At 56.6% G+C, this 26572-nt stretch overlaps 2 protein-coding genes across 6 annotated transcripts in view; both read right to left on the bottom strand.

Moving 5' to 3' along the window:
- Window positions 1-5755: 5755 nt before the first annotated feature.
- SLC25A1 (solute carrier family 25 member 1) lies at window positions 5756-9000 on the bottom strand. Of its 2 annotated transcripts, XM_072803563.1 has the most exons (9): window positions 8845-9000; window positions 8472-8579; window positions 8227-8326; window positions 7989-8127; window positions 7440-7524; window positions 7173-7277; window positions 6858-6973; window positions 6703-6776; window positions 5756-6490 (listed from the first exon to the last, which is right to left on the bottom strand). In XM_072803563.1, the coding sequence occupies exons 1-9, from the start codon at window positions 8927-8929 to the stop codon at window positions 6376-6378; spliced, it is 927 nt and encodes a 308-aa protein (XP_072659664.1). In that variant the 5' UTR covers window positions 8930-9000; the 3' UTR covers window positions 5756-6375. The 2 variants fall into 2 exon arrangements, with proteins under 2 accessions (XP_072659664.1, XP_072659665.1); XM_072803564.1 differs by lacking the exons at window positions 8227-8326; window positions 8845-9000 and having other exon boundaries at window positions 8472-8574.
- Window positions 9001-9645: 645 nt separating this feature from the next.
- The window catches only part of CLTCL1 (clathrin heavy chain like 1), a 94768-nt gene continuing 77841 nt past the window's right edge, over window positions 9646-26572 (bottom strand). For 2 of the 4 annotated variants that reach the window (XM_072803560.1, XM_072803559.1), the window contains exons 23-32: window positions 24863-25027; window positions 22845-22952; window positions 20229-20396; window positions 19999-20148; window positions 17545-17676; window positions 16477-16587; window positions 16079-16249; window positions 13015-13236; window positions 10963-11038; window positions 9646-10179 (exon numbers count right to left, since the gene is read on the bottom strand). In XM_072803560.1, coding sequence (XP_072659661.1) covers window positions 10061-10179; window positions 10963-11038; window positions 13015-13236; window positions 16079-16249; window positions 16477-16587; window positions 17545-17676; window positions 19999-20148; window positions 20229-20396; window positions 22845-22952; window positions 24863-25027 — 1422 coding nt within the window. In that variant the 3' untranslated portion in view covers window positions 9646-10060. Of the gene's footprint in view, window positions 10180-10398; window positions 10439-10962; window positions 11039-13014; window positions 13237-16078; window positions 16250-16476; window positions 16588-17544; window positions 17677-19998; window positions 20149-20228; window positions 20397-22844; window positions 22953-24862; window positions 25028-26572 lie in introns of all 4 variants that reach the window. The other 2 variants (XM_072803561.1, XM_072803562.1) reach the window with 2 other exon arrangements.

Genomic DNA, 26572 nt, shown 5'->3' with positions numbered 1-26572 from the left:
GGATGGTGCAAGAGGGGAGGGGTCCTCGCATCCAGCAGAGAGGCAGCCAGGGTGGAAGTGGGGAGGGGTCCTAGGTGCAGTCCAGGGCTGGGTGAGGCAGGCTCAGGATGGAGGTGGGGAGTTGGGCTCCTGGAGGCAGCACCCCTCCTTTCTCCTCCCCCTCCTCCTACATCCCCTCCTCTTTCCGGACCCCCTTTCCTGTCTCCCTCCCAGGCCCGGCAGGCGAGGCCATCAGGATTCCCCTGATTGCTTTCTTTCATCCTGGTGCCTTTCTCTGCAGCAAACGCTGCTAATGCCTCCTTTATCACGGAATTAGGGGATTTAGGGCCAATAGCACAAAGAGGCCTTCTATAGCAGCCATAATCAAACGCCAATCGGCCGATCTTGAGCGGGCCGGGGAAGAAAGCGAGCGCCGGGGATTAGCGCGGGACCCGCGGGCCGGGCGGGCTGAGATAGTATCGGCGCGGTCGCGGGGCTGAAGCCGCGGGGAGGGCCCGGCCACGGCCACAGAGAAAGGCCGGCTTAGCTGCTCAGCGCCGGGGATTCTGAAGCCATTAGGGGGGATTAGCACCCGGGTTAATCTGCTTTGGCCGCTCAATTGTCAGCAGGGAGTGCGCCAGCGGTGGAGGACACCTCTGGCCCCGAGTGGCCACGGGACCTCTGCGGTCCAGGCCCAGAGGCTGCTCTCGGTTTCCCCAGCTGCCTGGGCCGAGCCTGGTCCTGAGGAGCAGAGGTAAGGATGCGCACCCCATTTCATCAGGCCAAGGGGCTGATGCAGACACCTACCCCCTAGGTGTGAGTGCAGCCAGGCTCTTGGCTCTAGCCTCCCCCTCTGCCAGCCTTTTTGGGAGATCAGAGAACACGGTCCCTGCCCATCCTTGGGGACACGCTTCCCTTCTGTCCTCCCCCGCACTCCACCTCTGGCCTGATCACCGCTTGCAGCCCTGGGGGTCAGCTTCCCCACTGAGCGTGGGTTCCTCAGTAAAGCATACACCGTCCCCATCATGACCGGGAGGCAGGACACAGGCCGAGGGATGCTGATGGAGATCGTAAGGAGCCACCACTTGCAAACCCTTCTTGGGTCTCTCTTGGGGTCCCTTCTCAGGGTCTGGACCCCCGAGGGGCCTATTTGCTGACTTATTCAGTCAGAACTGATGTGATGCTGCCTGCTGTCTCCCCACTGCTTGTCTCCAGCCCTCTCGCACTAGCTGAGGCCAGTGGGGCCGTGCAGACCGGGGCCTCCATAGGTCCTGGATAGTCCTTTGTCTCTGCCTGGGTTTTCCCATCTGCGAAACAGGGCTGGCTGAGAGAAGGAAAGGTCCAGCCAGGAGGCGCCATGGTCCAGTCGCACCACCTGTGCTCACTGCTGCCTGCTGGAGGGACACCCTCCAGCCCCTTTGCCTCTTCCTGGGCTGCTAACGACAGGCTCCTAGAGTAGGAAACTCAGAGGGGTGTCAACACCCTAGGCAATGAGGATGTGGCAAGGCCACTGTGCCTACACAAGCCCACGGCCAGCAACAGATGGCTGGTCCGAAGGTGGCCAGGCCGGCACGATGGGGCGGGAGGCGGCAGCGGAGAGGCTGGTGGAGCCCCGTTGGTGCCATCCCCTGACCCCATCTCCTCTCCCGCGGCTGAGGCTGGGGGCACCGAAGTAAACACATGCGAGGGGAGGAAAAGACGGTCTCCCAAGTTCCCTTCCCTCCCTCGGCAGAGCCCTGTCCAGCCCGGGCTCCGTGGAGGGGACACGCGGAGCTACAGGCCCAGGCTCTGCCCCGGGAGCTCGGCTGTGGGCGCCCAGGCAGGCAACCGGGCGCCGGGCCAGTCCCCACCTGCACGTAGGTGGAGCGGACCGCGGCTGCCGGTCTGGGGCGAGGCGGAAGCGCGCTGCCGCGGGGAGGCCCAGCCCGGGGCAGCACCTGCAGGCGGGGCGCGGGGGGCGCGGGGGCGGCTTCCTCCGGCCGGCAGCGTCCCGCGGGGACAGTCGGTCGCCGGCGCGGGGCCTCAGCGACTCGGGGGAGCGGAGAGTGTCGGGCACCGGCGGTAACACGCGAGGCCCGCGGGCTCCGGCGGCGCCCACCACCGGCCTCCGACGCCCCAGCCGCTCCGAGCGCGGCCGAGCCCCAGGGCGCGTGCGCGAGCCTCCGCCGGGAGCGCGCCCGTGACGCCATCAGCGCGAGCCGCCCCGACTTCCGGGCGCGAGCGTCCCCGCCGCGGGCGGCCGCCGTTCCGCTCGGGCTCTCGCTGGCTGTCCCCAAGGCCGGGAACACAGGTGGGCCCGGGCAGCCCCCAGGGTGCCTTCTGCGCCCGCGGGCCCGGCCCCGGACCTCCAGGGCGAGGGCTGAGAGACGCCCCGACGGCCTGCGGCCTCTCGCAGCCGCCCTCGCTCCTTCCCCGTGGCCCGGTCCGGACAAGGCCCCGGGTCACCAGCGCGGGCGGCGGATTACCTTCGCCCGTCGCAGCCCTGCGGGGTCCTCGTCAGGTCACCGGGCGGCGCGGGTGCGGAGGGCGCTGCGGGGCCTCGGTCAGCCTGTGTGGGGCCCCCGGGCGCAGACGGACGGACTGGCCGCGCCGCCCGAGGCCCCCGCGTCTTCGGTGCTTTCGGCCGGGGGTCGGGCGGCAGGCCCCGGCGGTCATCTGAGCTCCGCTTCGGGGCAGAGGCGGTGGGATGCGTTACCCCTCGAGGTCACTTCGGGACAGCCCCCCCTCCACCGCGGCCGAGCCCCCCGGGTCCGGCCTGCCCGGTGGAGGACTCTGGGGAGGTGGGCGTGGCCTGCCTGGGACACAGATGACAGCCGCTGGGGAGGGTCAGGGTCCGCCCCAAACTGAGGGGGGCGGCGAGAAGGGGAGCTTGCCCTCAGGGGTATTGCCAGGCGGGTGTGGAGGAGGGGAGATGGAGACCGACCGCAGCGGGGCCGCCTTGCTTCCCACGGGTCACCCACGTGGTTGCCTGGCTCAAGTCCCCCGCAGCCCTGAGTGTTGTCCGGGGCCTCCAAGTTGCCCTTTGCGGCCAGCTCTTCACTGCATGCATCTCTGGCCTGGTCCCTGGGGCGACCAGACCCTGCTCCCCGATCTGGTTGTGGCAGGAGCCGCTCAGACACCCCCCCCCCCATTCTGTGCCCCTCCCCAAGGACCCTTTCTTTGTCTGGGGAATCTGAAAACGCGGAGGAAGTACAGAGAGGAAAATACTCTGGCATCGTCAACTGAGATTCTGTTGGCCATAAAGGCTGAGGGCACGATCCGAAGAACAATTCTCTTTGTTGGCTAAAAGGGGACAGACCCACTTCAGGAGTGACTGGGTTTTTTGTGCAGTAAACTCTGCCTGCCATTCATCACCTACACAAGGACACAGAAAAATCCAGGGGATGCCTGTGCAGTAGGGGCAGAGCAGGGGGTGGGTTCAAGGCAGCAGGGGGCTGGAGGACAGCTGCGGGCGTGCGGCCCCGCCTAAAGCGGTAGGACACCCGGCCCCAGCCCCGCAGCAATGACCACAGAGCTGGCGGCCGGCCGAGCCCTGCCCAGGAGTAGCCACCACCTCACCCTCTGCTCGGTTGCCCTGGCCGAGGCCATTGTCCCCTTTGGCTACATTAGGTTAGGATCCCCCGCTCGAGGCCATGCGTGACAGTGAGGCTGCCTGAGGCCGAGTGAGGCTGGCTGTGGCCTCCGGCCTCGCACTGAGGCCCTGAGTGGGGCCGGGACACGGTGACCTGGACTCCCCACACTTGTCAGCTCCCATCTCTCCCCTGACGTGCAGACCCCCCCCCACCTCCTGGGGTTCCTCCACCGCACCCCCTACCCACAACGGGGCTGTGTCCAGGTCTGTGGGAGACGGGGTTGGAAGTTGTTCTATCAATTACTTGAAGACCTGCACACATTCCTCCTCTGTTCCCCCACTGCCACAGGGCTACGGTCCCCGTCGTCCTCCTCTGCACCCTTTTGGGGTCTTGGTTGAATGCAGCTGGGCTCTCTCCAGGTCCCTACCTGCTTGTTCAGCTGCTCTCTGCACGCCCGGACACCTGCTCTTTCCCGCATACAGGACACCCCTCCCCTCCTGCCCCCTCCCTCAGGTCTCCACAGAGAACCAAGGCCGCCTACTAATTCAGGCTGCGTGAAGGGGGTGGGATTGCCTCCACCACAGTGGGTGGCTCTTCTGTAATCACAGCCCCAGGGGGCTGGCCTCCCATTGTCCACATTGTGCTGGAGGCACAGGAGAGGCAATGTGGCCCCGTGATAGGGTTCCTGGCCCTCCTGGAGAGAGGAATGGGACCTAGGTTGCTCCTAGGTGGGGTTAGCTTCAGCCCTATCCTCCCAGTGACTGAAGGGGACAGGCCTCTGGGGTGCTGGTGTGCAGCCAGTGAATGGATACCATTCTGGACAGTCAGTGTTGGGGATATCGAGTCCCCTTGGGGCTCAGCACTGGGCTTGCCTGCTCTACGAACTACCTGGAACTCTGGGAGACTGTAAATAATCTCCTGCAACCCAAACAAAAACTACACATGCGAGGGCTTACTGTGTTAGGCATTGTACTAAGCACTCTAAGGATGGGACGGGTTTTTCAGTCACCCCATTTCACAGATTAGGAAATTGAGCTTATACCTACCCTTACACGGTGGGCAAATGAGAGCCAAGGTTCTTTCTGTTCCCCACCACTGTCCACAGATGCTGGCTGCTGTGTGCCCCCTGGCCTCAGTGGCCTGTGCCATAGGCAAGCGCTGCCTGTCACCACAGAGCTGGCGGCCTGTGTCTGGGCCTGCATGCCCTGGTATGTGTGTGGGAGACAGCCGCTGGCCTCAGGGGGCAGGCAGGCTTTGCTGTGGGGCTCGTTCTCCTCAATTGTGGCTATGATTGGTATCTCCCAAGAGCACCAAGTGTGCACTGCCCAGTCCTTCAAAACCATTTTCCTTGTACCCCTATGCCTACAAGTGTTCCTCGGATCTTGGCGCTGTGGGAGGTTGCGGGGGCAGGGCACTCTCCCCTAAAAGGAGCAGCTCTAAGGACCAGACCTGCTTACTGAGAGGCTCCTGTTGGCAAGTTATTTCCCAATCTGAGCCAAACCCTTGAGTGACTCTTACCCATAGATCACTTGGACAGCAAAGTACCTTCTGCCCCTGCAGTCAGAGGCCCTGGTTTATTCCATCCTGCTCTCGGATCTCTTCCACTTGGCCCTGGGTTGTGGTTCCCAGCTTCTGATCTGGGGGCGAGGTGGGGTCCTGGGGCCCTGGTTGGGCGGTTCTACTCCCTGCTGCCCCACAGCAGCTGTCTCTTAGCCAGGGTAAAGAAGTGAGCAAAGCCCCCCTGCTCAGAGCCTCAGAAACTGGATGCCCCAAAGCACTTCCCTACAAGCAGACCACAGAGAAACTGTGAGGGAGTAAGGTATGCGGGGCCATAGGCTGAGGGGCAGTCAAGGGTCCTGGCGTGCAGTCTCCCAGGCCCAACCCCTGGGGATGGGCAGTTCTCACTCTGTTCACTCAGTGCTGCCTGCCAGGTGACCCCAAGGGCATGTCTACTAGCTGACCCTGCAGAACCTTGCCCAAAGGCCACAAGCATGGCCTGGAGAGAGTCCAAATGTTCCTTGGCTTCATGGAGCCAGGCCTCTTGGGAGCTGACGCTGTGGCCACAGCTGGCTCACCCACCAGCCTGCCTGCTGCCCTCCTTCCCTGTACTCCTGCCACTGTCCTCTGGTGAGGCGGTGGGCCTGCTCTCTGCAGAGGCACGGCCATTGTTATCCCATAGATGGGCCCACACAGGGACAGGAGGCTGCGACAGGATCCGGTTTATTCTGCCTTGGGAGGGTGGTCCTGAGAGTGGCGGGTGCCACCCTGTCCCGGGCGGAGGGAGGGCCCAAGGGCCAATTAAGGCCAGTGGCGGGAGAAGCAGGGGGCATGTAGCCCCTGGAATGCGGTGAGGCCAGGCTGAGGCCCGGAGGCAGCTGTGGTAGGCTGGAGCAGGTGCCCCTGCTGCCCAGGGTGGAAGGCACCGGGCTGGGACCGGGCCATGGCTACAGGGCCGTGGACCCAAGCCACATGGGCACCCCGGGAAGCGGGGCACAGGGTCACTTGACACTGAACATGAAACACAGGCACACGGCTCATGAGTAAGCACATGGACAAGTGGGCACAGATTCAAAGGCCAGACGGATACCTAACCTTGGCCAGACACATGGACACAATAGTGGTGTCATACACACCACAGGGGACGTACGGCACTAAGGGACATATGGACTCGATGGCTACAGGGGATAGACCCAGGCCATGGAGTGCAAGGAACAGGGGAAAGGGGCCTTTTGGCACGACTGCACTGGAATTGTGAGAAGAGGGCAGTGGGAGTACTGGTCTGGAGGCACCTGGGGGCAGCCCCCATGCAGACCCCCTCAGTGACTCAGTCTGTCTTCCATACTTTGTTGAGTAGCTTCACCACTTCATCGTAGATGACAAACACGATGGCCACATCCAGGCAGACCCGGCCCAGGCGGGGGATGGTGCCCTTGTAGAATCTGGGGTTGGAGGGGAGAAGGCAGATGAAGAATTGTCCCTGGACAGTGAGGATGGTCCAGACACCAGAGGGACAAGGGCAGGAACCTAAAGGTAAAGACTCCCTGGAGGATAGCCTGGGGCTGGCAGCAGTTATGGGGGGAGGCCCAGGTAGAAGGCCGGGGAGGGCCTGGGGTGGGGACTACAGCCCTGGCCCGCCCCCTGCCACACTCACGCCTTGAGCCCCTCATTCCTCAGGATCTGCAAGCCACAGTCCCATGTATTCCGGTATTTGTGCGCCTCCAAGCCCTGAAGGACAGCAGCATGCCACAGGGGGTTCAGCGGCTAGCCTGTCACAAACTCCTACCCCCTTTCTGGCCCCACCCTTACCTGCATGCGAGTCTTGATCACATCCAGAGGAGTGTTCCCGAAGACACTGGCTGCACCAGCCACAGCTCCAAACACTCCAGTGATCAGTGGGTTCATGGGCTTGTTGGGGTTGTCCCCTGGGTGGGGGTAGGGTTTCAATCAGAAAGTGATAGGAAGTCAAAGGGGAGGGCTCTTCAGGGCTGGGGAGGAGCAAGGACCAGAGCCTTTGAATGTGGGGGCCCCAGGAGGTCCTGGCCAGGAGGATTGAAGAGAAGGAGCCTAACCCAGAGTGGCTGGAGGTAGGGTCTTGGGGTAGCCGACCCAACAGATACATACCTCTGTACCAGTTACGCAGGGAGGTCATGACGAAGAAGCGGATGGCCTGGTTAGATCCCTGCTTCAGCACAGTGGCTGTGAGGCCCTGGTAGGTCCCCTTCAGCCCTAGGGGCAGACAGACATGGGAGTCATACTGGTGTCTTCCAGGCCCCAGTCCGGGGAGTCGGGGGAGTGGCGCATTAGAGCACCAAAGTAGGAAGGGGGAAATGCAGGCCAGTCTGGCCAAGGTCCCTCGGCCGACCTGAGGAGGAAGGCATCATGGCTCACCTTGTTCCCGCACAATCTCCCGGACCCCATGGAAGAATCCTCTGTACTTGGGTTTGGGAGAGGTCTGGTCGTGGATGAACTTCACCTGTGAGAGGGGAGCAAAGGCACTGGTTCTCAGGATTCCACTGGAAGGGCATGCTTCACCCTTTGCCTTGCAGGCAGGCCCAGGGCCCAAACAGCAGATCAAGGTTGGAGGTGCAGCTCTTTACCTGGAAATAAGGCCACCCAAGGCCACGAAGGGACACAAGGCCCCAGGAAACAGAGGGCTGGCCAGTCTCTGCAGTTGTATTTGCTGGTTATTTCCCACAGCTTAGGCAGGAAACATGCATTATCTTATGTTTTCTGTTTATAAAAGTGTTGTTAAAAATCCTAATGTCACTTGCTCCATTGCCTTTAGGACAGAGTCCAGTCTACAGCACACTTCCTGCACCCAGCTCCCTAGGCCTGCCCCCTGCACGCCTTGCCAGGCTCCATGGAGCACAAGAGCAGACTGGCCCCGGCCACCCCAGCATCCCTCTGCACCCCTCTGCACCCCCTACCCCTCCTCACCTTGATGGTCTCCATTGGGCACACGACCACCACAGCTTCGGCGACGCCGGCACCCAGGCCGCACAGCAGCCCCCGGGTGCTGTCCAGGCGTCCCTGGGGATCCCGCATGTGGTTGCTGAGGAACTCAAACATCCCGAACCTGGGGACGGGGGTGGGTGGGGGTGGGGCAGTGGGGTGAGAGGGGCTGCAGCCGCCCGGGGTGCCCTCCCTCGGCCGCGGCCGCCCCAGCCCGCCTCACCTGACGGCCGCTTTGGGGATGGAGCCGTAGAGCAGGGAGCTGAGGCCTCGATACAGGCCCAGGACGCCATGGCTGCGGACGGTCTGCCGCACGCAGTCCCCTGGAGGAGGGGGCGTTCAGCGACCCCAGCCGCCCCGAGACCCGCCCCCCGCGGCCCGCCAGGGCTGCTCCCGCGCGCAGGGGCCCGCCGTGCCGGAGCCGCGCCGCCCCTCCCCTCCCCTCCCGCGCCGCAGCGCCCTACTCACCGATGCCCCGGTACCGCGGAGGGTGCGAGCGCTCGTCCAGCTGCAGCTGGGTCTTCACGTACTCGGTGGGGAAGGTGATGCAAATTTCGATGCCGCCCGCCAGGCCGCCTGAGGGGACCAGGGACCCGGCCCTGAGACCCCCGCCCGGCGCCGGGCCGGCCCGCCCAGACCTTGTCCCGCGCCGGCGGGGAAGGGGAGGGCCCGCGGCGGCCCCCGCCCCACCCACGTCGCCCTGGCCCGTGGGGACCCGGGCCGCGCCCCCCGCCCGACCCGGAAGTGGGGCGGGGCCTCGGTGTCCCGGGCCCACCCGGAAGCGTGGTGGGGCCGACGGAGGGGGCAGCCCGGGGGCCCGTGTGCCGGGGAGGGGGCCCACCTGCCAGGATCGCCTTCCCCGGGTGCGTCAGCTTGGCCTTCCCGGACGCGGGCGCGGCGGCCGCCAGGGCGCGGGGCGCGGCCATAGCAGGCGGGGAGGCGGGGAGGCGGGGAGGCGGGGCGCCCGGCGTCGGCCTCGGGTCCGAGCCTCCTGCTCTCCGCGCTCGGTCCGCGGCGGCGGCGGCGGCGGCCGGTTATGGCCCGGGGGGCGGGGCGGTCGCGTCAGCTCCCGGGCTCCGCCCCGCGTGGTCCGAGCCGGGCCCCGCCCCCGGCCCGCCCCGCGCCGGCCGGGAAACTGAGGCCGGGGCGGGGCGAGCGAGGCAGGCGCCGGGGCGGGGCCGGCAGCCTAGCCAATGGCCGAGCACAGAGACCTTGGGAGGCGGTGCTGTGCCCCGGCCTGGAGCTGCGGGTCAAGGTGCAGTTTCTAAAACCCGCCCCGGCCTCTGGCACAATCCGGCACGGGAAGGAGCTTGTCTCGTGGTCTTTGCCTCGGCCTGAGCGGCTGGGTCCCCGGGAAGTCGCGGGCGGAGAGACGCGCAGGCCCTCCCCCAGGACACACGGGGCTCGTCCCGTTCCCGGTGCTTCAGGGTTTGGCATTCCGACACCCAACGGGCAGTGCAGCTGCCCTTCCCCCTACGGTATCTAGAGCTCCATGGGGAGCACGCAGGAGAAGACCCCCGGTGCACCCTGGCTATCCTCCTCCTGCGCGGCTTCTTCCCCGAGCAGACGCAGGTCCCCATCCCAAGAGGCCCCAACAAATCTTTTGTCCCCTACCACCCACACCAGCACCAAGCAGGGAAGCTTTGCCTTGATAAACCGACTTTAATATTCATGATCGGTAGGAGGCTCAGGGCCAGGTTAGAAAGTCTGTTGTCTGCAAAGGGGCCTGGAGCCGGCAGATTCGCCAGTGCAGAGCGAAAACTGGGTGCCCCTCCCACCAAAGGCGGGGAATCCCTGATGAGAACTCCCCAGGAATGCTGGCTCCAGCCAGAGGGCCTGGAGGCAGGAGTCCACCAGAGCTGGTCGTCTTGTGCAATCAGTGGCTACCCTGGCCGCCCCAGGTGTGAGGATGGTTCACAGGCTGCCATCACTGGGCCTCAGCAAAAATAAATAATGTCCAGGTGTCCCCGCCTCCCATCAGGATCCTCTGTGCTTCTGAGGTGACATACTCCTTGAGGTCAATAACCCCATAGAGTTGTGTAGCCACTGAGCGCCCACTACACGCTGAAGCCGTACACAGGAGGCTGGGCGAAGGCAGGTGCAGCAGTATATCCATAGGGGAAGCCAGCAGGAGCAGGGCCTGCAGCAGGGCCTGCTGTCAGCATCAGCTGCTGGCCTGCAGAGGGAGAAGCAGAGTTAGGTAAGCAGAGCTCCTGCTGCCCCCAAGTGGCCAGGGGCCCGAGGAGCAGGGTCACAGACCAGCCCTGACCACCCAAGGCTCAGGCACTGGAGAACAGGTGCCTGGGGGCAAGGACAGTAGGAGCTGCTATTGTGGGAGCAGCCACAGAGGCTGGCCAGGCTAGGGGGTAAGCTAGTCCCAAAATGGGACACTTACTTAGCTCAAATGGCTGGGTCTCAATCATGCCCATCAAAATCTAAAAAAACCAGATTGACATTAATGGTGGTGGTAGGGGGTCACAATGATCGTGAGGACACAGTTGGTGGGAGACTTGAGACTAGGCTCACGTGCTGTGTGCTCACACGACACCCTCAGGCATTTGTTAGCCCTGCAACACACTTCAGACCCCAACCAATCTGTCTGCTCAAAGGCCAGGCCATCCAGACAGGCTCTCAAGTCAAAGCCAGCAGCAGCCTTGCTGCCCGGAGCCAGGCAGAGCAGTGCACAGCAGCAGACCCGAGTTAGGCAGTTGCTAGGCAAAGGAGCAGGCAGGGGCACCTTCGCAGAAGGCACGTACCCTCCGAAAAGGGAGGACGATGGCTGTGCACATTCCTGGATACACTGACCTCTTCACACCCAGCAGCTGTTGGGTGCTTCTGTCCCCCACCCTGTCCATTCCCTCTCCGATCTGAAGCCCAGCCAGGGAAGGACACTATGAATCACCTTCCCTCTCTCCCCTCCCTAGGGACAGGGGACTAGGGGCAATGGGGGACCACCTACCAAATAGGAGAGGGGCAGGCTCCACCACATGCTCCTCTCGCTTGCGCAGGCTCTCTGAGGCGTCTAGTCTGTCTACCTGCAAAGAGGTGAGAGCACTCAAGTGCTTGCCTGCCAGGCCGTGTTCAGTCTGGGTCAGGAGGTGAATGTGGGGCAGGGAGGTGGCACACAGCCTCCAGCAAAGTCAGAGTGGGGGATGGCTGGAGGGCAGAGGCTGTACCCACAGTGACCACTGCCCTGCTCCACAAGAAGGTGAAACCTCTATAACTGGGTGGACATGGAATGGCCAAGGGGGCCCTGGTGACCTCTGGCTGTTGTTCCAGCCCAGTGCTTTCCAAGCAGGCACTGGGCTGCCTGGTGCATCAGAGCAGTGGCCAGTGACTGCAGGCTGCATGTGCGGCACGACTCATAGGGCTAGGTCCTCCTCTGGATCAGGGACACTGCTAAGACAACGTAGCACTTCCTACATCCAGCTAGTCCAGGCTGCCCTGCCCCCCTTCCTGAGGAGATCAGTCACTTGACATGTGGGACATCCCACCTGGCAGGGAGGATGAGCCACCTCAGAGAGAGGGGCAGCAACAGCCATCTGAGGACAGGCTGCCTCCTTGCTCTTCCTTGAGGCTTCAGCAGGGGCTGCCCATGCAGTACCCACAGGCTGGAGCAGACACACATATGGGGAGGGAACAGAGCAAGGCAGTGCCAGGGGCCTGCAGGGCAGACAGCACTGTGTGTCTGGGGCATCCCTCCTACCCCTTTGCCACCCCCCACCCCCAAAACAAGAAGAAATTCTTGTGTGCACTTGGGCCCAGGAGGGATGAGGCCAGGTACCAGAACATTAGCAGAAACAGCCCTGTTACTGGCCCCGTTACACCCCCTTCCCCTTCCCTCCTTGGGACCAGAGCTGAGGGGAGGAAGGAGCAAGACAGTGCAGGAGACTGGCAATCCACTCTCTTCCTTCAGCTAGCTCACACTCAGACTGAGATCTAAGCTAGGCCTGCCCTCCACTGAGAGAGCCAGGGGGTTCAGAGGTGTGAGCAACAACTTTCCTGCAGCCTTAGAAACAAACCAGACTAGGTGACAAGGGTCTCTGGACAGTGGCTCAACTAGGCCCCAGACAGGAACTCCTAGGGCTTCAACACACAGGGAGAGCTAAAATCAGACACTACCACCTCATTAAACAGCTCACCAGCCTGCAAAGAAAGCCAGAGTAGGATGCTAGGGCCACTAAGTGACATCCGGAATAGTAGAAGCAATTTACTGAGACATGAGTATGGCCCTGGGGCCAGGAAGATGTGGGTCTGAGCCCAAGTCTTCATCAATCAGCTTTGGACCCAAACCCATGACTACAGCTGTAGAGGGGATGATTACCTACCCGTCAAGGTGTTGCCATTCCTACTAAGTGCTCAGCAAAAGGGGGGTTACCATGACAGGTATGCCAACAAATGCACCCCAAACTCCACTGGAGGTGCGCTGAAAGGTTAATAGACCATATGGGGATGGAGCCCATGGGCTGTGTGCTGGTGCCTTGCTATTCTCACATCACAAAAACCCTGGGCTGGGGATCCCTGGGTGGCGCAGCGGTTTAGCGCCTGCCTTTGGCCCAGGGCACGATCCTGGAGACCTGGGATCCAGACCCACGTCAGGCTCCTGATGCATGGAGCCTGCTTCTCCCTCTGCCTGGGTCTCTGCCTCTCCCTCTCTCTCTGTGTGACTATCATAAATAAATTAAACAAACAAACAAACAAACAAACAAACAAACAAACAAAAAAACCCTGGGCTGTGGGCAAGCACATAGTGCACAGGAGAGCTGATGTAAGGGGAAGAAGTGCTTACTTCTATCCAGAGGCCCCCAAGGTGATTTTCTAGAATAAGTTAATGTTGGGCAGAAAACCACTCAACTGTGAAGGCATAAGGCCCCTCTTCAAGGTGAGAGGGGCTGGTTGGACAACTTGGGCTGGTCCCACACAGGCCACTGGCTACCACATGGCCTCTGTGGACCTAGGCTAGCGTCACAGCCGAGCTACATGGGGGATCCAGGGCAGAGCCTGTACTTACTTTGCTAAGGTACTCTCTCATCACCTGGATGAAGTAGGGCATGGCCAGGTCCACAAGGTTGTGTCTCCAGGCCAGCTCCAGCACCACATCTGGGGGAAGCAGGTCATAGCAGGTGAAGAGAGAGGCTGCGAAGCACTCTCGCTTGCCCTCCTCCAGGAACCACTGCAGCAACTTCTCAGCCAGCTCAGCATCCCTGGATTCTGCAGCATGCTGCATGGCATCCTGCAACCAAGGCAGACACACAGCTCAGGTCTGTCCTGCCCGAAGCACATTCTGGATCGGCAGGACATCCTGGCCCGTCTAAAATAAAGAATTATACCCACCCAGTGAATAGTCACCAGCAAATTAGTGATTTCAATTTTCTAATCACAATGATAAGAACTGAACAGCCTAAACTGCCAGTGCGTGCGTCAGCTCCTCGGACCCTCCAACAGCCCTCTGTAGCAGGTATCCCACCGTCTCCTTGAGGACCTGAGACCGAAGCCCGAAGATGAGGCCTCTCAGCTGACAGGCACAACCAGTCTCAAAGGCATTCTAGTTGCCTACTAATTGCTGACTGCCATCATGGTCTCAGCTCCTTGCCTGCTCAGTCCTCTGACACGAACCTCTGAGGTCTGTTTGGGAGACTCTCCCATGGGACCCAACATCCTGTAAGCTAGCTCTGTGGAGGCCCCCCTCTGGATCCTGCTCCTAAAATGATCCTCTCCCACCTGCTTGTTGCTGTCTGCTGAATCCTGTGTCATCCCCACGCTGTTCCTATGAAGGCAACTGGCCTTTTTATGGCAGGGGTGCAAAGTCAGCGGAGGCTCAAGTGAAAGCTCCAGGACGCCTTCAGGTCTCCTTGGACCTCTGACACCAATGCTGTCGCTGCTCGGCACTTTCTCTGCATGTCCTCCAGTCCAGCAGAGCCCACCCTTGGTTGGCTCATCTTCAATGTGCACCTAGAATTTGGCACTTCTCTCCCTCCACAGGCCTGGAGACCATCTCACAAACCCTCACAGCCTCAACTGCCTTCATCAGAAAGTGGACGTTTCCAGAACCCTTGTGCTTCAACTGTCTACAATGGCAATTTCCTAGAGGATTCAGGTGCAGTGAGGCCCACAGATGATCTCAGTCTGTGCCCTCCTCCTGCAGCCTAGAACCAAGCTTGATTCTCTCACACCTTCTTACTTCTTGTAAAGTAAGACCTGGCCCATGTCACTATTGGGGGACTTCTCTACCTTGTCCCCATCCCTCAACCTCCCTCCCAAACTACTGGCAGCACTTGCCAGGGCCCTGCTCCAGGCCCTCGCCCTGTCCTTCATCATCTCCAGCCTGTGACTATACCTCTGCAGGCTCCTGTTCTTCACTTGTGGGCGTGAGGTATCTGTGAACCTATTGTCTGTTCACACACCTGAGTATGGGCCCCTAGCCCTCACCTTCCCATGTCCTGATACATTTCCTCATGCCCCACCTGTCCCGCTGTTCCTCAACAATCCCAGCCTCCAACGTGAGTTACCACCACCTCTACTCCACTGGCTTCTCAGGTAGAGTGAATACACCTCAAAGTGGCTACCCCTAACAGCCAAACGCCCACTATGCTTTTACATCCAAGCTCTGCAATCTGGAAAATGTGCTTCTTATTCCTTTATGACTATTCCAGAAGCTAGCACTGGCCACTCACCAATCCCTCCAGGTGGCACACTGACCAACCACTCACTCAGGACTTCCATGTAGGGCGGGCTCTACTGCTAAGGCATGGCTGACACTTGCATATGTGTATGGGGTGGGGGCCTGTGCATTGTGGGCCCTTCTAGCACACAGTGGCCTCCACTTACTAGATGTATCATCACACCCCCAGGTATGACAACCAAACATCCCCTGGGGGTCAGAATCGCCCTCGCTAAAAACCAGGGCACTGGAAAGTATGCCCACAACTTGCTGCCTATGGCTTTGTCCTTGTGGATTCTCTTCCTGGCACACATTGCTCTGAGTGGGACTGCTGGCTGAAGTGGACAGATGCCCTTCTGGCAGTTCTCATAGCACTGCTTGCTCACTCACTCACTGACTGAGTGATAAGGGGCTGCACTTTCAAGACTCTGGTATGCACACTGGCAGGATGGGACAGCTGGGACCCCTAGATGGGGGCAGCTTCCCACTGGTGTGTTGGAGCCCCCACTGCCGCCTCCCAGCACCAGAGCCTGAGCACCCTGACAAATTGTCTCAGAGTTCCCTTTGCAGGAGCTCTGTCAGCATCTGAGGTAACACCATGAGCACTGTCACTAAAAGAGAGGACATGTCACATAACAGTCCCAAACTGGAAGTAACAATTGGGATGAAGCTTGATGTGCCCCTGATATCCAGGGTTCTCTGGCCTCAGCCAATGTGCTCTGAGGGAGATGCCTGTCCTCGTCCTAGAAAGGAACTCAGGAATGACAAGGACAGTTCTGGGAGTAACATCTTTAGGTCAAGCTCATGGCTTGGGAAAAGGCTCTCCAGAAGCTCCTTGCATGGGGACCCCCTGGATATCAGCTTAGCCACACAGCACATTACAATAATGGCCCTCTCATGCAACTGCACTTTACCCCACTGGGGAGATGCTGAGGCCAGGTGGAGCAAAGGGCCTGAGACCTCTCCAAGCAGCCCACCCTGGCTGCCAGATGCCCAGATCTGGATCCAGACCCGAGGGTGGTACCAAGCCACCACTCAATGGCAGAAATAAGTATTGTGAATGTGATTTTCACTTTGGAGTCTTTATTCCCCACATTTTTTTTTTTAATTCCCCACATCTTGATGGATAGAAAGCAAAGTAGGTGCCAGGTGAATGCTGCCACACTCTGCTTAGGGAAGAGTGAGACTCACAAATACCTGCCAGGAAAGACTGAACTCCATGGGAGCTAGTCTTCTGATCCAAATAACCGTGAAGAGGCTCTATGTTAATGATAGATAAGGATCCTAACCCTGTGTTCTACAAGCACATCTCCCTTAACTTCATCCTTCTTGTCCCCACCATGAGGGTCTCCTGGGAGGGGGTGGTGGTCATCAGGAAGCACATGGGGGGTGGATGGAGCACTGGGACACTAACCTTGTAGAGATGGTCCTTCTTGCAGAGCTCCACACTCTGGGCCCACCGGCTGTTGCCCTTGTATAGATAAGCTGCAATGCGCCTGAACTCAATCAGCTGGTGCTTCTCCAACCGCTGTGCCAGGGCGATGTTGTCAAAGTTGTCGTAGGCATCGATAGATGCCCTCAAACCCTAGGAAGACCCAGCCTTTCGTGGGTGAGGGTCACAGTGGAATGGACAACCAAGAATTACTCCCTGGCAGTTGCTGCCACCATGACCTCAAAAGGCCCCTTCCCATCTCCCTCTGGTGGGATCCATGACCACTCCTGTGCAAGGTCAGCCTTTGGGGAAGAAGGCTGGTGTGGAGAAGGGCTCTCCAGTCCCTGAGCGCCCAACATGGCTGCTTCCCTCACACCCACCTGGTAATCCTCCTCTTCCGTCAGTAGGTGGTTGAGAGCCTCATTCACACTCTTGTTGTTGTGGCTCTGGACTGACCGCAGGTAAGGCTTCACTAGGGGCAACTGGCCTGCCTGACGAGTCAGGAGAATGGTTAGGGTACTCAGGCAAGTCATCAGGGCACTAAGCTGGGGGCCCTGGGACACACTGATGGGCCAATGCATACAGCCTAGCTCCAGGTCTCCTTCTGGACACCCACAACTGATATGCTCTACACATACTAACACATGAAGGGCTGTCTGGGTTACTAAGCAAATACCATTTCATCTATGGACATTTTGGTGGAAGTACAAAGCTATATCTGAAACCTAAAGCGGTTTGATACATTTAATTTTTATATTTGCTAAGGATCAATTTAATAAACTACTCATTAAAGGATCCCTGAGTGGCTCAGCGGTTTGGCGCCTGCCTTTGGCCGGGAGCGTGATCTTGGAGTCCCAGGATCAAGTTCCGCATTGGGCTCCCTGCATGGAGCCTGCTTCTCCTTCTGCTCGTGTCTCTGCCTCTCTCTCTGTGTCTCTCATGAATAAATAAAAATCTTTAAAACAAAACAAAACAACTATTCATTAAGGAATGAGTGCCTGGATGGCTCAGTTGGTTAAGTGTCTGCCTTCGGCTCAGGTCATGATCCCAGGGGCCTAGGATTGAGGCCTGTGCTGGGCTCCCTGCTCAGCAGGGGGTCGCTGCCTCTCCCTCTGCTGTTCTCCCTGCTTGTGTGCTCTTTCTCTCAAATAAATAAAATCTTTTAACAACAACAACAAAAACTTTAGGGACGCCTGGGTGGCTCAGTGGTTGAGCATCTGCCTTTGGTTCAGGTCATGATCCTGGGGTCCTGGGATGGAATCTCTCAACGGGCTCCCCGCGGGGAGCCTGCTTCTCCTTCTACCTGTGTCTCTGCCTCTCTCTGTGTGTCTCTCATAAATAGATAATAAAATCTTTAAAAAAAGAAAAAAATTTAATTAAGAAACTACCATTCAGATGACCTTGGCCCAACACACCCTTCTCTGGCCCTGGGATGCTGGCTGACTCACCTTTGAAAAGAAGCCAACAGTCCGGGTATGGTCTAGCCGGGGCGCCAGCACAAGCAACAGGTCATTGAGGAGCAGAGGTTTGTAATCCAAATAGAACTGAAGGGCTTTATAGTAGAGCTCCACATTGGCAACCTGGAGGTGGGGACAGAGCTGAGGGTTGGCCTCTGTCAATCTCCAGACTGCCCCACCCACGTGTCTTAGATGCAGCATACTCTACTGTAACTCCTGGTATTTGCTCAAACGTACTTTATTAGCAAGGCTTGTTGTGAACGCCCCTTTTAAGACCACATACTCCCTCCCAACATGCCCCCTTTCCTACTTCTGACATTTTTCTCCTCAGCACTTGCCCCTCAATGACCTAAGAGGCAGACGTTTGTTTCCTACCTTGCCCTAGTATTTGACAGAGGTCGATGCCCAACGAATAATTTCTGTTGAGTGAATGAAAGAGGGGTAACAAGCCACGATAAATCCAAACACCAAAATGTGGTTTTATCCAAGCAAGAGTCCCTCAGTCCTCCCTGGATGTGCAGCCTGAGCTGTAAACAAATCCATAACACATCCTATTATGTCTACATTGCTCTCAGGTAAGACGCCATGGTGCTCAGACTGGGCACCCTGGTACACAGAGGAGGAATGAGTCACTCCAGGCTGACCCTGTCTATTTTATGGATGGGGTCACTGAGGTTCACAGTGATGACATTAGCTCAAAGTGACAGAGACAGCAAATGGCTGAGATACAACCCAGGCCTGTGTCACCCCTATCTGGCCCTCCACCGCTCAGTCTTATGGTCAGGTGATTCTGAAGCTCTCCTGTTATGTGCCCAGAATGCCAGCAATGTCCTCTCTGACAGGTACCATTCCAGCTGGTGTCCTCTACCTCCCTTTCTCCTCCACATGTGACCTGACAGGAGGCTCACATGGCAGACGCAGATGCACCAATGTGTTGCACCAAGAACAGAACTCAACTGTCAACTGTGTGAACACTATTTTGCCACAAGAAATGGTCTTGTCTGCAAGCATGAGACCTAGGGCCCAAGATGCCATGATGCCCTCCGTCTCTCCTCTTATCCTGACCTGAAGCTTCTTATCCTGACCACCATCCAGGTGGACTGAACTCGGGTCATGGGCCACATCAGCTGCCTGGACAACTTAGAATGCTCCAGATACCACTAAGAAACAGAAAGCACTGCCACCTCAACCATGGCACATCATCAATTTTAAAACGCACCCTGATTATCATTTGAGTTCAATGTGAAAAAAGCACGCCTAGAATTGATCAGGTGTAGGTTTTCCAGCATGGCTTTCACGTGCTGGGGGCACAGGAACGTGAACTCCGGCCACCCTTCCTCAGCAACCTGCAGACCTATACAGGGTGGGACATCTGCAGGCAGCCACTGATTCCACATTCCACCACACTGGTATGTGAATAGCACTGACATGTGACCCCAGACACTGAGACCTGGCTAGGCATCCCACCTGTCACCCACACCTGCCCCCAGCAGCCATATGTAGAACAGAGGCAGACAATTCCCTGGACCCAGACGGTGAGGAGTTCACATGCTCCCCTGTCCCTGCCACCCTGGGAGCAGTAAGACAGACACACAGTCAAAATGCCATCTTTCACTGACAGACAACAAATGGGAAAGATCTGTAGACAAGTTACTCGTATAAGGCCACTGGGACAAAACGAGGACACTCAGAGCAAAAGACCCGGGCCTGATGACAGAAAACTTCATGTCCCTACCTTCAAACATACAGAGCTCACAGAGGAAAAGAGAGGCTTGAAAGCTGGGCCCACTCTGAGCCCAGAAACAAAACAGCAGAGGTCCACTCAGTGCTTGCACCCAGACCTGACACCTGCCAACATGAGATGGCAGCTGGGAGACTAGTTCAGCACCCTGGTTTATCCCAACTAGACTACTGGAGGGTGGAAATTCCTAGGAAGGGCAGGGACCCAGAGGCCAGCAGATCCAGGCTCAGGACTCCACCTCCACAAGTGGCTCTGAGGGTGGCAGTTTTGGGAGGAGAGATGTGAAGAAAAAATATGCCAGATGGTAGGAAATATGAAACAACAGGAAATGATATAGACAGAGTCTGGAGGTGGGCCCCAGTATGACAGGGCAGAAGGAAGAGCAAACACCAGGGTGTGGCTGTTCAGGACCGTGCATGGGAGGGAGGGAGGGAGGGAGGGAGGGAGGGAGAGTGGCCCTGGCCCCTGTCCCACCTGCAGACCAGCTATGAGGTCAAGGCCAATCACTACCCATCCGAAACATCTGTCCCCTCTGTGCAGACAGAATCCCCACCGCCCGCACAGAGGGCACAGAGACTCACGGGATGAAGGCAAACACAAACACACTCTGGGCACACATGCTGGCAGTCATCCTAGCCCCCCGACCCCCGCAGGGCAGGCTGGGCAGAAGCAGAGGGGGGGATGATGCTCAGGCACCCTCTGACCTTGGCAATGACGTCCTTGAACTGTCCTTCCCTCCAGGCGTCAGTAGGGTGATTGATCATGGTAAGGACGGCATTGTCATACTCCTCATACTTGTCATAGAGGAACACCAGCTCTGCCCAGAGATGCGCCTGCTCTGCCGCTCTCAGCACCTGCGGGGACAGCCATGGCCGAGGGCTGGGCTTGTGCCACATAGGCTCACGGCAGCTAGAACCTTGGAGGGCTACATTACCTTTGGGATGTTGACTCGGGACCAGAAAAGCTCCAGGTGCTCTGGCATCTTCTGAGGCTTGAATTTGGAGTAGAGGATGGCCAGCTCTGTGAACATGCCCATGTGGGCTCGCTCCAGGCCCAGGGCAGCCTCCAGCAGAGAGATCAGTTCCTCAAAGTATCCCCGATCCTGACAGACCGACAGACATACTTGGCGTAGGGCTAAATGTACTCGGAGTGGCCAGCCCTGCTCCCTCTCTCGTATGCGCTCTGGTTCCAGCCTGCCTGGCATGCCTAAGCTGAGTCTGACTGGGTCTCATCACAATAATGCCCGAAAATCTCCAGGGCCACCCCCAGGGGACTTCACACTCTCCTCATTGTCTTCACTCTACGGATAACCTTGCTCCTGCTTCACTGAGAAATGGAAGCCATTAGAAGCAAATGCCCGTGTTGACCCTGCCATCATCTGTACCCATGTTGTCTGCTGGCGAGCTGCTCATGTTCCTGCTTAGGACCCAGCCAACCTGGAGCCCAGGCCCCAGCACCTGCCACCTACTGAGGCTGCTAGGTCAGTAACTGTCCCTTTCTCTCTGGGCACCAGCTTATCCCTCCACAGCTTGCCTTGAGCAAACATCCTACTAATTTTCTCATCCTGAAATGCTCTCTCCTGACTCCATGGCCCCTACCATCTCTACCCACCGATTCTCTACTCTTTCCAGCAAAACTCCTCAGCAGGACCCTGCCTGGCTGACTATCCTTCCCTCCTGGGCACAGCCATCTTGTTCTCTGGAGCTGCTTCTTGCTTTACCCCAACATGCTATTTCAGCTATTCTTTATCTGCTCCCACCCCCCACCCCCCATGCCCTCACTTAAGTTGTATGTCTTTATGTTCCATCTATGTGTCAACCAATGGATCCTATTTCACTTCTCTAGCTGAGCTTCTTCTCTGAACACCCAGGCCCTGTTTCCCTCTGCCTCCCTGACACCTCTATATGAACATCCAATTGGCAGCTCAAACTTGGTGTGTCCAAAACTTAACCCTTGTCCTTCCTTCCACTAGTCTCTTTAGTCTTGCCCATGTCCACTAGGGAGAACCTCAAGTTGTTCAGGCCCAAAATAAATGGAGTCATCCTTGTCTTTTCTCTCTTAGTCATACACAATCCACTAACATATTGACTCGGTTGCACACTCAAAACTCCTGAAACCTGACCACTTCTTACCCCACACCACCCACTTCAGGGCTCTCCGGGCTGCCACCTGCACCGTCCCCCACCTGCTTATCCCCAGAAGAGTCTGTTCTCAACCTGCAAGTCAGAATAGCCCCTTATGCTCAGGTCCTGTGTCCTTCTGTGAGTCTTTCATGAGGGCCTGTGTCCCCGATCTCCCTTCCCCAGGACCCTTCCTCAAATACTTGGCATATTCCTGCCTTTGGACTCTGCTCTGGCTGCTGATTCTTCCTTCAAATATCCCCATGACCAAGCCTCTCAACTTCTCCATGTCTCCTTTCAGGAGAGGTCCTTTCAGGACCCTCTCAATAACCCCTCTGTGGTTTCACCTAGGCCCTCCTGGTCTTAGGCTCCACTGCCCTTGTTAGGCTCCAGTGCCCTTGTCACTCATCACTTCCAAACATGTGTGTTGCCTGTCAACCTCACTGAATGTAAATTCAACTGAGTGAGGGTTTTTCTGTTTGGTCCGCTGCTATCATTACCTAGAATAATGCCCAGCATATGGCAGGTGCTTTAACACCTGCTGAACAAATGAAATATTTGTTTAGTCACCAGACTGCTTCATTACTTTCCCTGTCTACTTTACAGTTTTATTTTGTGAACTTCTGTAGAATAGGAAAGTGTATGTCAAGAAAAGTCATCCAGCCTATCTTGACATTTTAGTCTCCAGTGGCACTCATTTTCACAAGGTCACAGCCCCTTGAACCCCGTGACTTGCTAAGTCCCCCCATAGTCCTTACTATACAGTCAGTGAGGGAGGCTGGGGCTTGAGTTCCATGTGACCAATAACACTGCTGAGCAAAATCAAACTTTTAGTCTTCCCTGCTACCTTCACACTTTCACACATATAGTTCCAGGATTTCCAGACAGAGGCCCAGGCCCTCAACACACTTGATGTCTGTCAACCACCTGACAGTGAAGATTAACTAGGATACCAACACGGGTAGCTCCCACTCTTCTAAGGCCTCCTGGGTTCCCTCCCCTGGACTGTTGCAGGCCCCCTGTCTCCATGGTACCTGATAATCATACCCTCTGTAGGCCACATTCTGGGGCACTAGGATGTGGGCTGTGTCTCTGCCATGACTGGCCCAGTGTTCCCGGCAAGGTATCCAAGGGTTATCCAAGCCACTGGCTGGGCTTCTGAAGGTCCAAGGACATAACAGGAGGGGAAGGGCACTTAAAACCACAAATATCAGCCAGAAGTGAGGTCCAGGATATCTAACACACCCATCCAATTTGTGGACAGGTTGTCTAGCACATGAAAAGACTTTCCCGTAGAGACAGTGCTTTGTATGACTTCCTGTGGATGTGACCCATACTAAGGGGATAAGCGACCCTCTATGTGGAGTGTTTAGGTGTTACTTGTTACCTTCACTGTTAATAGAGATAATCTCTGGTCAGAGACTAGTTACCTGGTAATAGTGTATCAGCTCCTCCAGCTCATCTGCGTGAATGACAATGTGAAGACCACACAGCTGTGCAAGGCGGAACTCCTGCCCATCCACACATGCAAAGCACACCTATGGGAGGCAAGGCCAGACAGTGTGAATGTCCCCAGACGGGGCACAGGGCCCCAACAGCTGGCTACCAAGGATGTAACTACAAATGCAGAAATACCAGCAGACGGGGTTTTTATTTTTATTTATTTTTATTTTTTTATTTATTTAATATTTTTTAAAATTTTTATTTATTTATGATAGTAAGAGAGAGAGAGAGAGAGAGAGAGAGAGAGGCAGAGACACAGGCAGAGGGAGAAGCAGGCTCCATGCACCGGGAGCCCGACGTGGGATTTGATCCCAGGTCTCCGGGATCGCGCCCTGGGCCAAAGGCAGGCGCCAAACCGCTGCGCCACCCAGGGATCCCCAGACGGGGTTTTTAAAGTTAGATTCTGAACAAGTAAATAACTGAAAGGTGAGCTGTATGAGACTGGGAGGAAAAAATAATGAACTTTCTAATCTGCAGGCCAAGGGGATGTTTGAGACCACAGAGAGAAGGCGGCTCATGTATTACTTTTAAGTCCTGAGATGTTAAGGTCTCTTTAGGTGACAGGAAAGCTATGCTGGCATTTCAGGTTTGGGGTTTGAAAACACTTTAACAAAGCTCAAGAATAGCTGTCAATGGAGCACAGTTCATCTGAGTGCTGTTTATGTGGGAGGAGCTTATACTTTAATAAATATTTTTCTAACTGGGCTTTTGTTTTAAGATACTCTGAGGTATATACACATAAGTTCTAGGGAGTAAAAGCAGCCCCGTGCATTTCTGCTCAGAAAGACTCGAAAGAGGCCCCTGAGTTGCTCTTCTTCCTTTGTCATTTCCTTTTGTTTCTTTATTTCTAAGATTTTATTTATTTATTTATTTATTTGAGAGAGACAAAGACAGAGACAGAGAGTGCGTGTGCAAGAGAGCACAAGCAAGGGGAAGGGCAGAGGGAGAGGGAGAGGCGGAAGAAAACCCCTGCTGAGCAGGAAGCCAAGTGAGGCTTGATACCAGAACCGTGGGATCATGACCTGAGCCTAAGTCAGACACTTAACCCACTGAGCCACCCAGGTGCTCATAAGCTTGCTCTTCTTTCAATGGCTACAGACAGTCCTCATACCCACAGGCAGAGCTGGCTTCTCTTGAGGTTTCCCAACTTCATCTTCTATATACGCATGTGTTTTCATGGTAGATGAGGCAGGAAACCCAGATAAACAAAAATAATCCCACAACCCAGAGATAATTGGTCGTTACCTTGAGACACAATTGTTACCCACTATTTTCCCTGTGATAGAGCACCCACCAGCTCTCTCTCTCACACACTCACAAACAGAAGGGAATTACACTGGACATTCTACTTCGATTTCTCACAGAATACTTCAAAAACCTTCCCTCCTGTAACCCTGCCTATGCAGTTTGGTAGTTACAATATGTATACTATTTAACCATGCCCTTGATATTGGACATTGATGTTGATTTTAATCTTTTATTAAACAGTACTTCAGAGATTCATTGAAGCTAAATCTTTTGCACCTTTCTTTAAAACTTTTTTCTACTTACAGATACTGATAGTATCAGTGAGCTATAGATATGCCCTATCAATTTACTATAAAAGATCAACAATGCCAATTTACAGTGATTACCCTGAGAATATGGTGGTTTATACAAATATCTTAAATCATGATACCACTGCTCAGACTGATAATTCCATGCTATTAAGACAGCTTCTGGGGGCTGATTGGTCCAACACGGAGTCCTCCAGGACCTTTGCTACAACCACAACTGATAGCTTATGAGATTCTCTGAGCCTTCCCCTGCTGAGAAGACTCAGAACCCTGCCTGGACAAGGCAGGCATCCAGACACATCCCATGTGGCACAACGGTGTGGAGGAAGGAAGGACAAAGGGGGAAGGCTTGAGAGACCAGTGGTCCTCTGAAGACCAACTAAGCTTACCTCCTTCCACGTGCGGGTGCTGTTGGCCTTGCGGCTGCTGTCCACTGCTGCCTGATATTCCCCGAGGTGGACCAGGGTGGAAGCTAGGCGGGCAAAGTTAGAAACGCTGCTGTACAACAGCTTGGCAGCTTCATACATTCCCTCCTCGTAACAGCGGTCTCCAACCTATGAACAACCGGGTAGCTCTGCTGAGACCTTCTTAAATGGGAAGATCCTCCAGAGGTAGTCTAAAGTTCCAATTGATAGGGTATTTCTGTTTTCAAAGAAGGTATCTTTCTGATCACACAGCAGCCTGGGCCACCACAGAGCTTCTGAAGGATGAAGCGTGACTCTCAAGCCCTGGACCCACACCTGCCTGCTCCTGTGTATGCTGGCTATCATCTCCCACAGCTGCACCCCGGTGGGCCTGGCCTCAGAGCTGTGCTCCTTGCTGCTTCTAGTCTCCTCTCCACAACAGCTGCCTACCAGAGAATAGCCTGCCAGGGATCACACACAGCCCTGGTTCTTGCTGCCATCCAAAGATCTCCCTCACTCCCTGACAGCTTTAGCTTCCTCTGAATTCCTCTGGTCTGAGGACCTTGTGTCTCTAATGGTAGCCAGTCACTGTCAACTGCCAATCCTGGGAAGCTTAGTACCAGAACCTACTCTGCCTGCCATCTCCCCTCCTCTCCAGCTCACCACCTCCAGCCCCCAACTCCTAACCCACCACTCCCATCTGCACCTGGCCAACTCTCCTCCTGGCTTGATGGCTGTTGGCAAGCCATGTGGGCTCTATCTTCACTCCCTTGGTTGTACTTGGCCAGACCCTAGTCTTGGTTAGAGCGGTTCTCTGCCAACTCCACACACCCAGGACTGCAGAGCTAAGTTCAGAGAGCTGAACTCCCAAGTGCTGCCTGGGCTCTCTTAAACTTCATGATGGTGACCCCAGAGGAACTCGTGACATTAGCCATCCTACTCCCTCAGCCCAGGTACTTGCTCCTTTCCATCATTCATTTCCTAGCTTCTCTCCCAAAATCTCCAACAGCTCAGGCTGAATGCCTGGTTCTCAGATCCTGAGGAGACAGACACAATCAGAAGATCCTGTCCATAAGCATCAGGACTGAGTCTGCCCCCTGCATCTGTGGTCCTCACCTGGCCACCTGGGCCAACTCACCTGGTACACACGATCCCAGCTCCCCTCCCCTACTCTAGGTCAGGGGCCCAGGAAGCCCTAGCAGTGATTTTGCCCTCTATCCTAAATCACTGCTATAAGCTTAAGGAATCACTACTGCTTTCCCCAGCTCCAAACCAAACCAACCAATCTTCACTGTGACCTCAGCCCAGCTATTGGCTACCACCCAGCTTTTAGCATTTCTTTTCAAGCAGTACTTCTCAGAAGAGGTGTCTGTGTGTCTTAAGAGCTGTCCCCAGTCTCTTTCTGTGCTCTCTGGAATCTGCTGCAATCAGTCTCTTGCTGATTCACCAGCAGGGTCACTGCTTTAAGTCACCAGCACACCATCTGGCTTCCCTAACACTCTCCTGGACAGATATATACTTGCTTCCCTGTACAAACCTTTGCTTTTGTCCCCGCTACCTCCAGCCATCTTCCTGCACCTGGGCTTAGGAGTGACCTAGTCTCAGGCCTCAGCTTCCCCCCACTGTACAGTGTCAACTGCACACTGAAGGCTGCCACTTTTACAGCTCTAGTTTCAAATTCTCCTTAGAAATTGG

Source organism: Canis lupus, chromosome 27 (genome assembly GCF_048164855.1).
Source record: "Canis lupus baileyi chromosome 27, mCanLup2.hap1, whole genome shotgun sequence".
Classification (NCBI taxonomy): Eukaryota; Metazoa; Chordata; class Mammalia; order Carnivora; family Canidae; genus Canis; species Canis lupus.
The sequence above is the reverse complement of the archived record's forward strand: the minus strand, read 5'-3'. Positions and strand labels throughout refer to the sequence as shown.

Bases quoted from the DNA above. Each gene is read 5' to 3' on its own strand.
- SLC25A1 (XM_072803563.1), bottom strand. From the start codon at position 8,929: ATGGCCGCGCCCCGCGCCCTGGCGGCCGCCGCGCCCGCGTCCGGGAAG. The intron at 8,128-8,226 runs GTGAGGCGGGCT...CCCCGTCCCCAG, and splicing joins ATCCCCAAAGCGGCCGTCAG to GTTCGGGATGTTTGAGTTCC. The intron at 7,278-7,439 runs GTGAGCCATGAT...GTCTGCCCCTAG, and splicing joins GGAGATTGTGCGGGAACAAG to GGCTGAAGGGGACCTACCAG.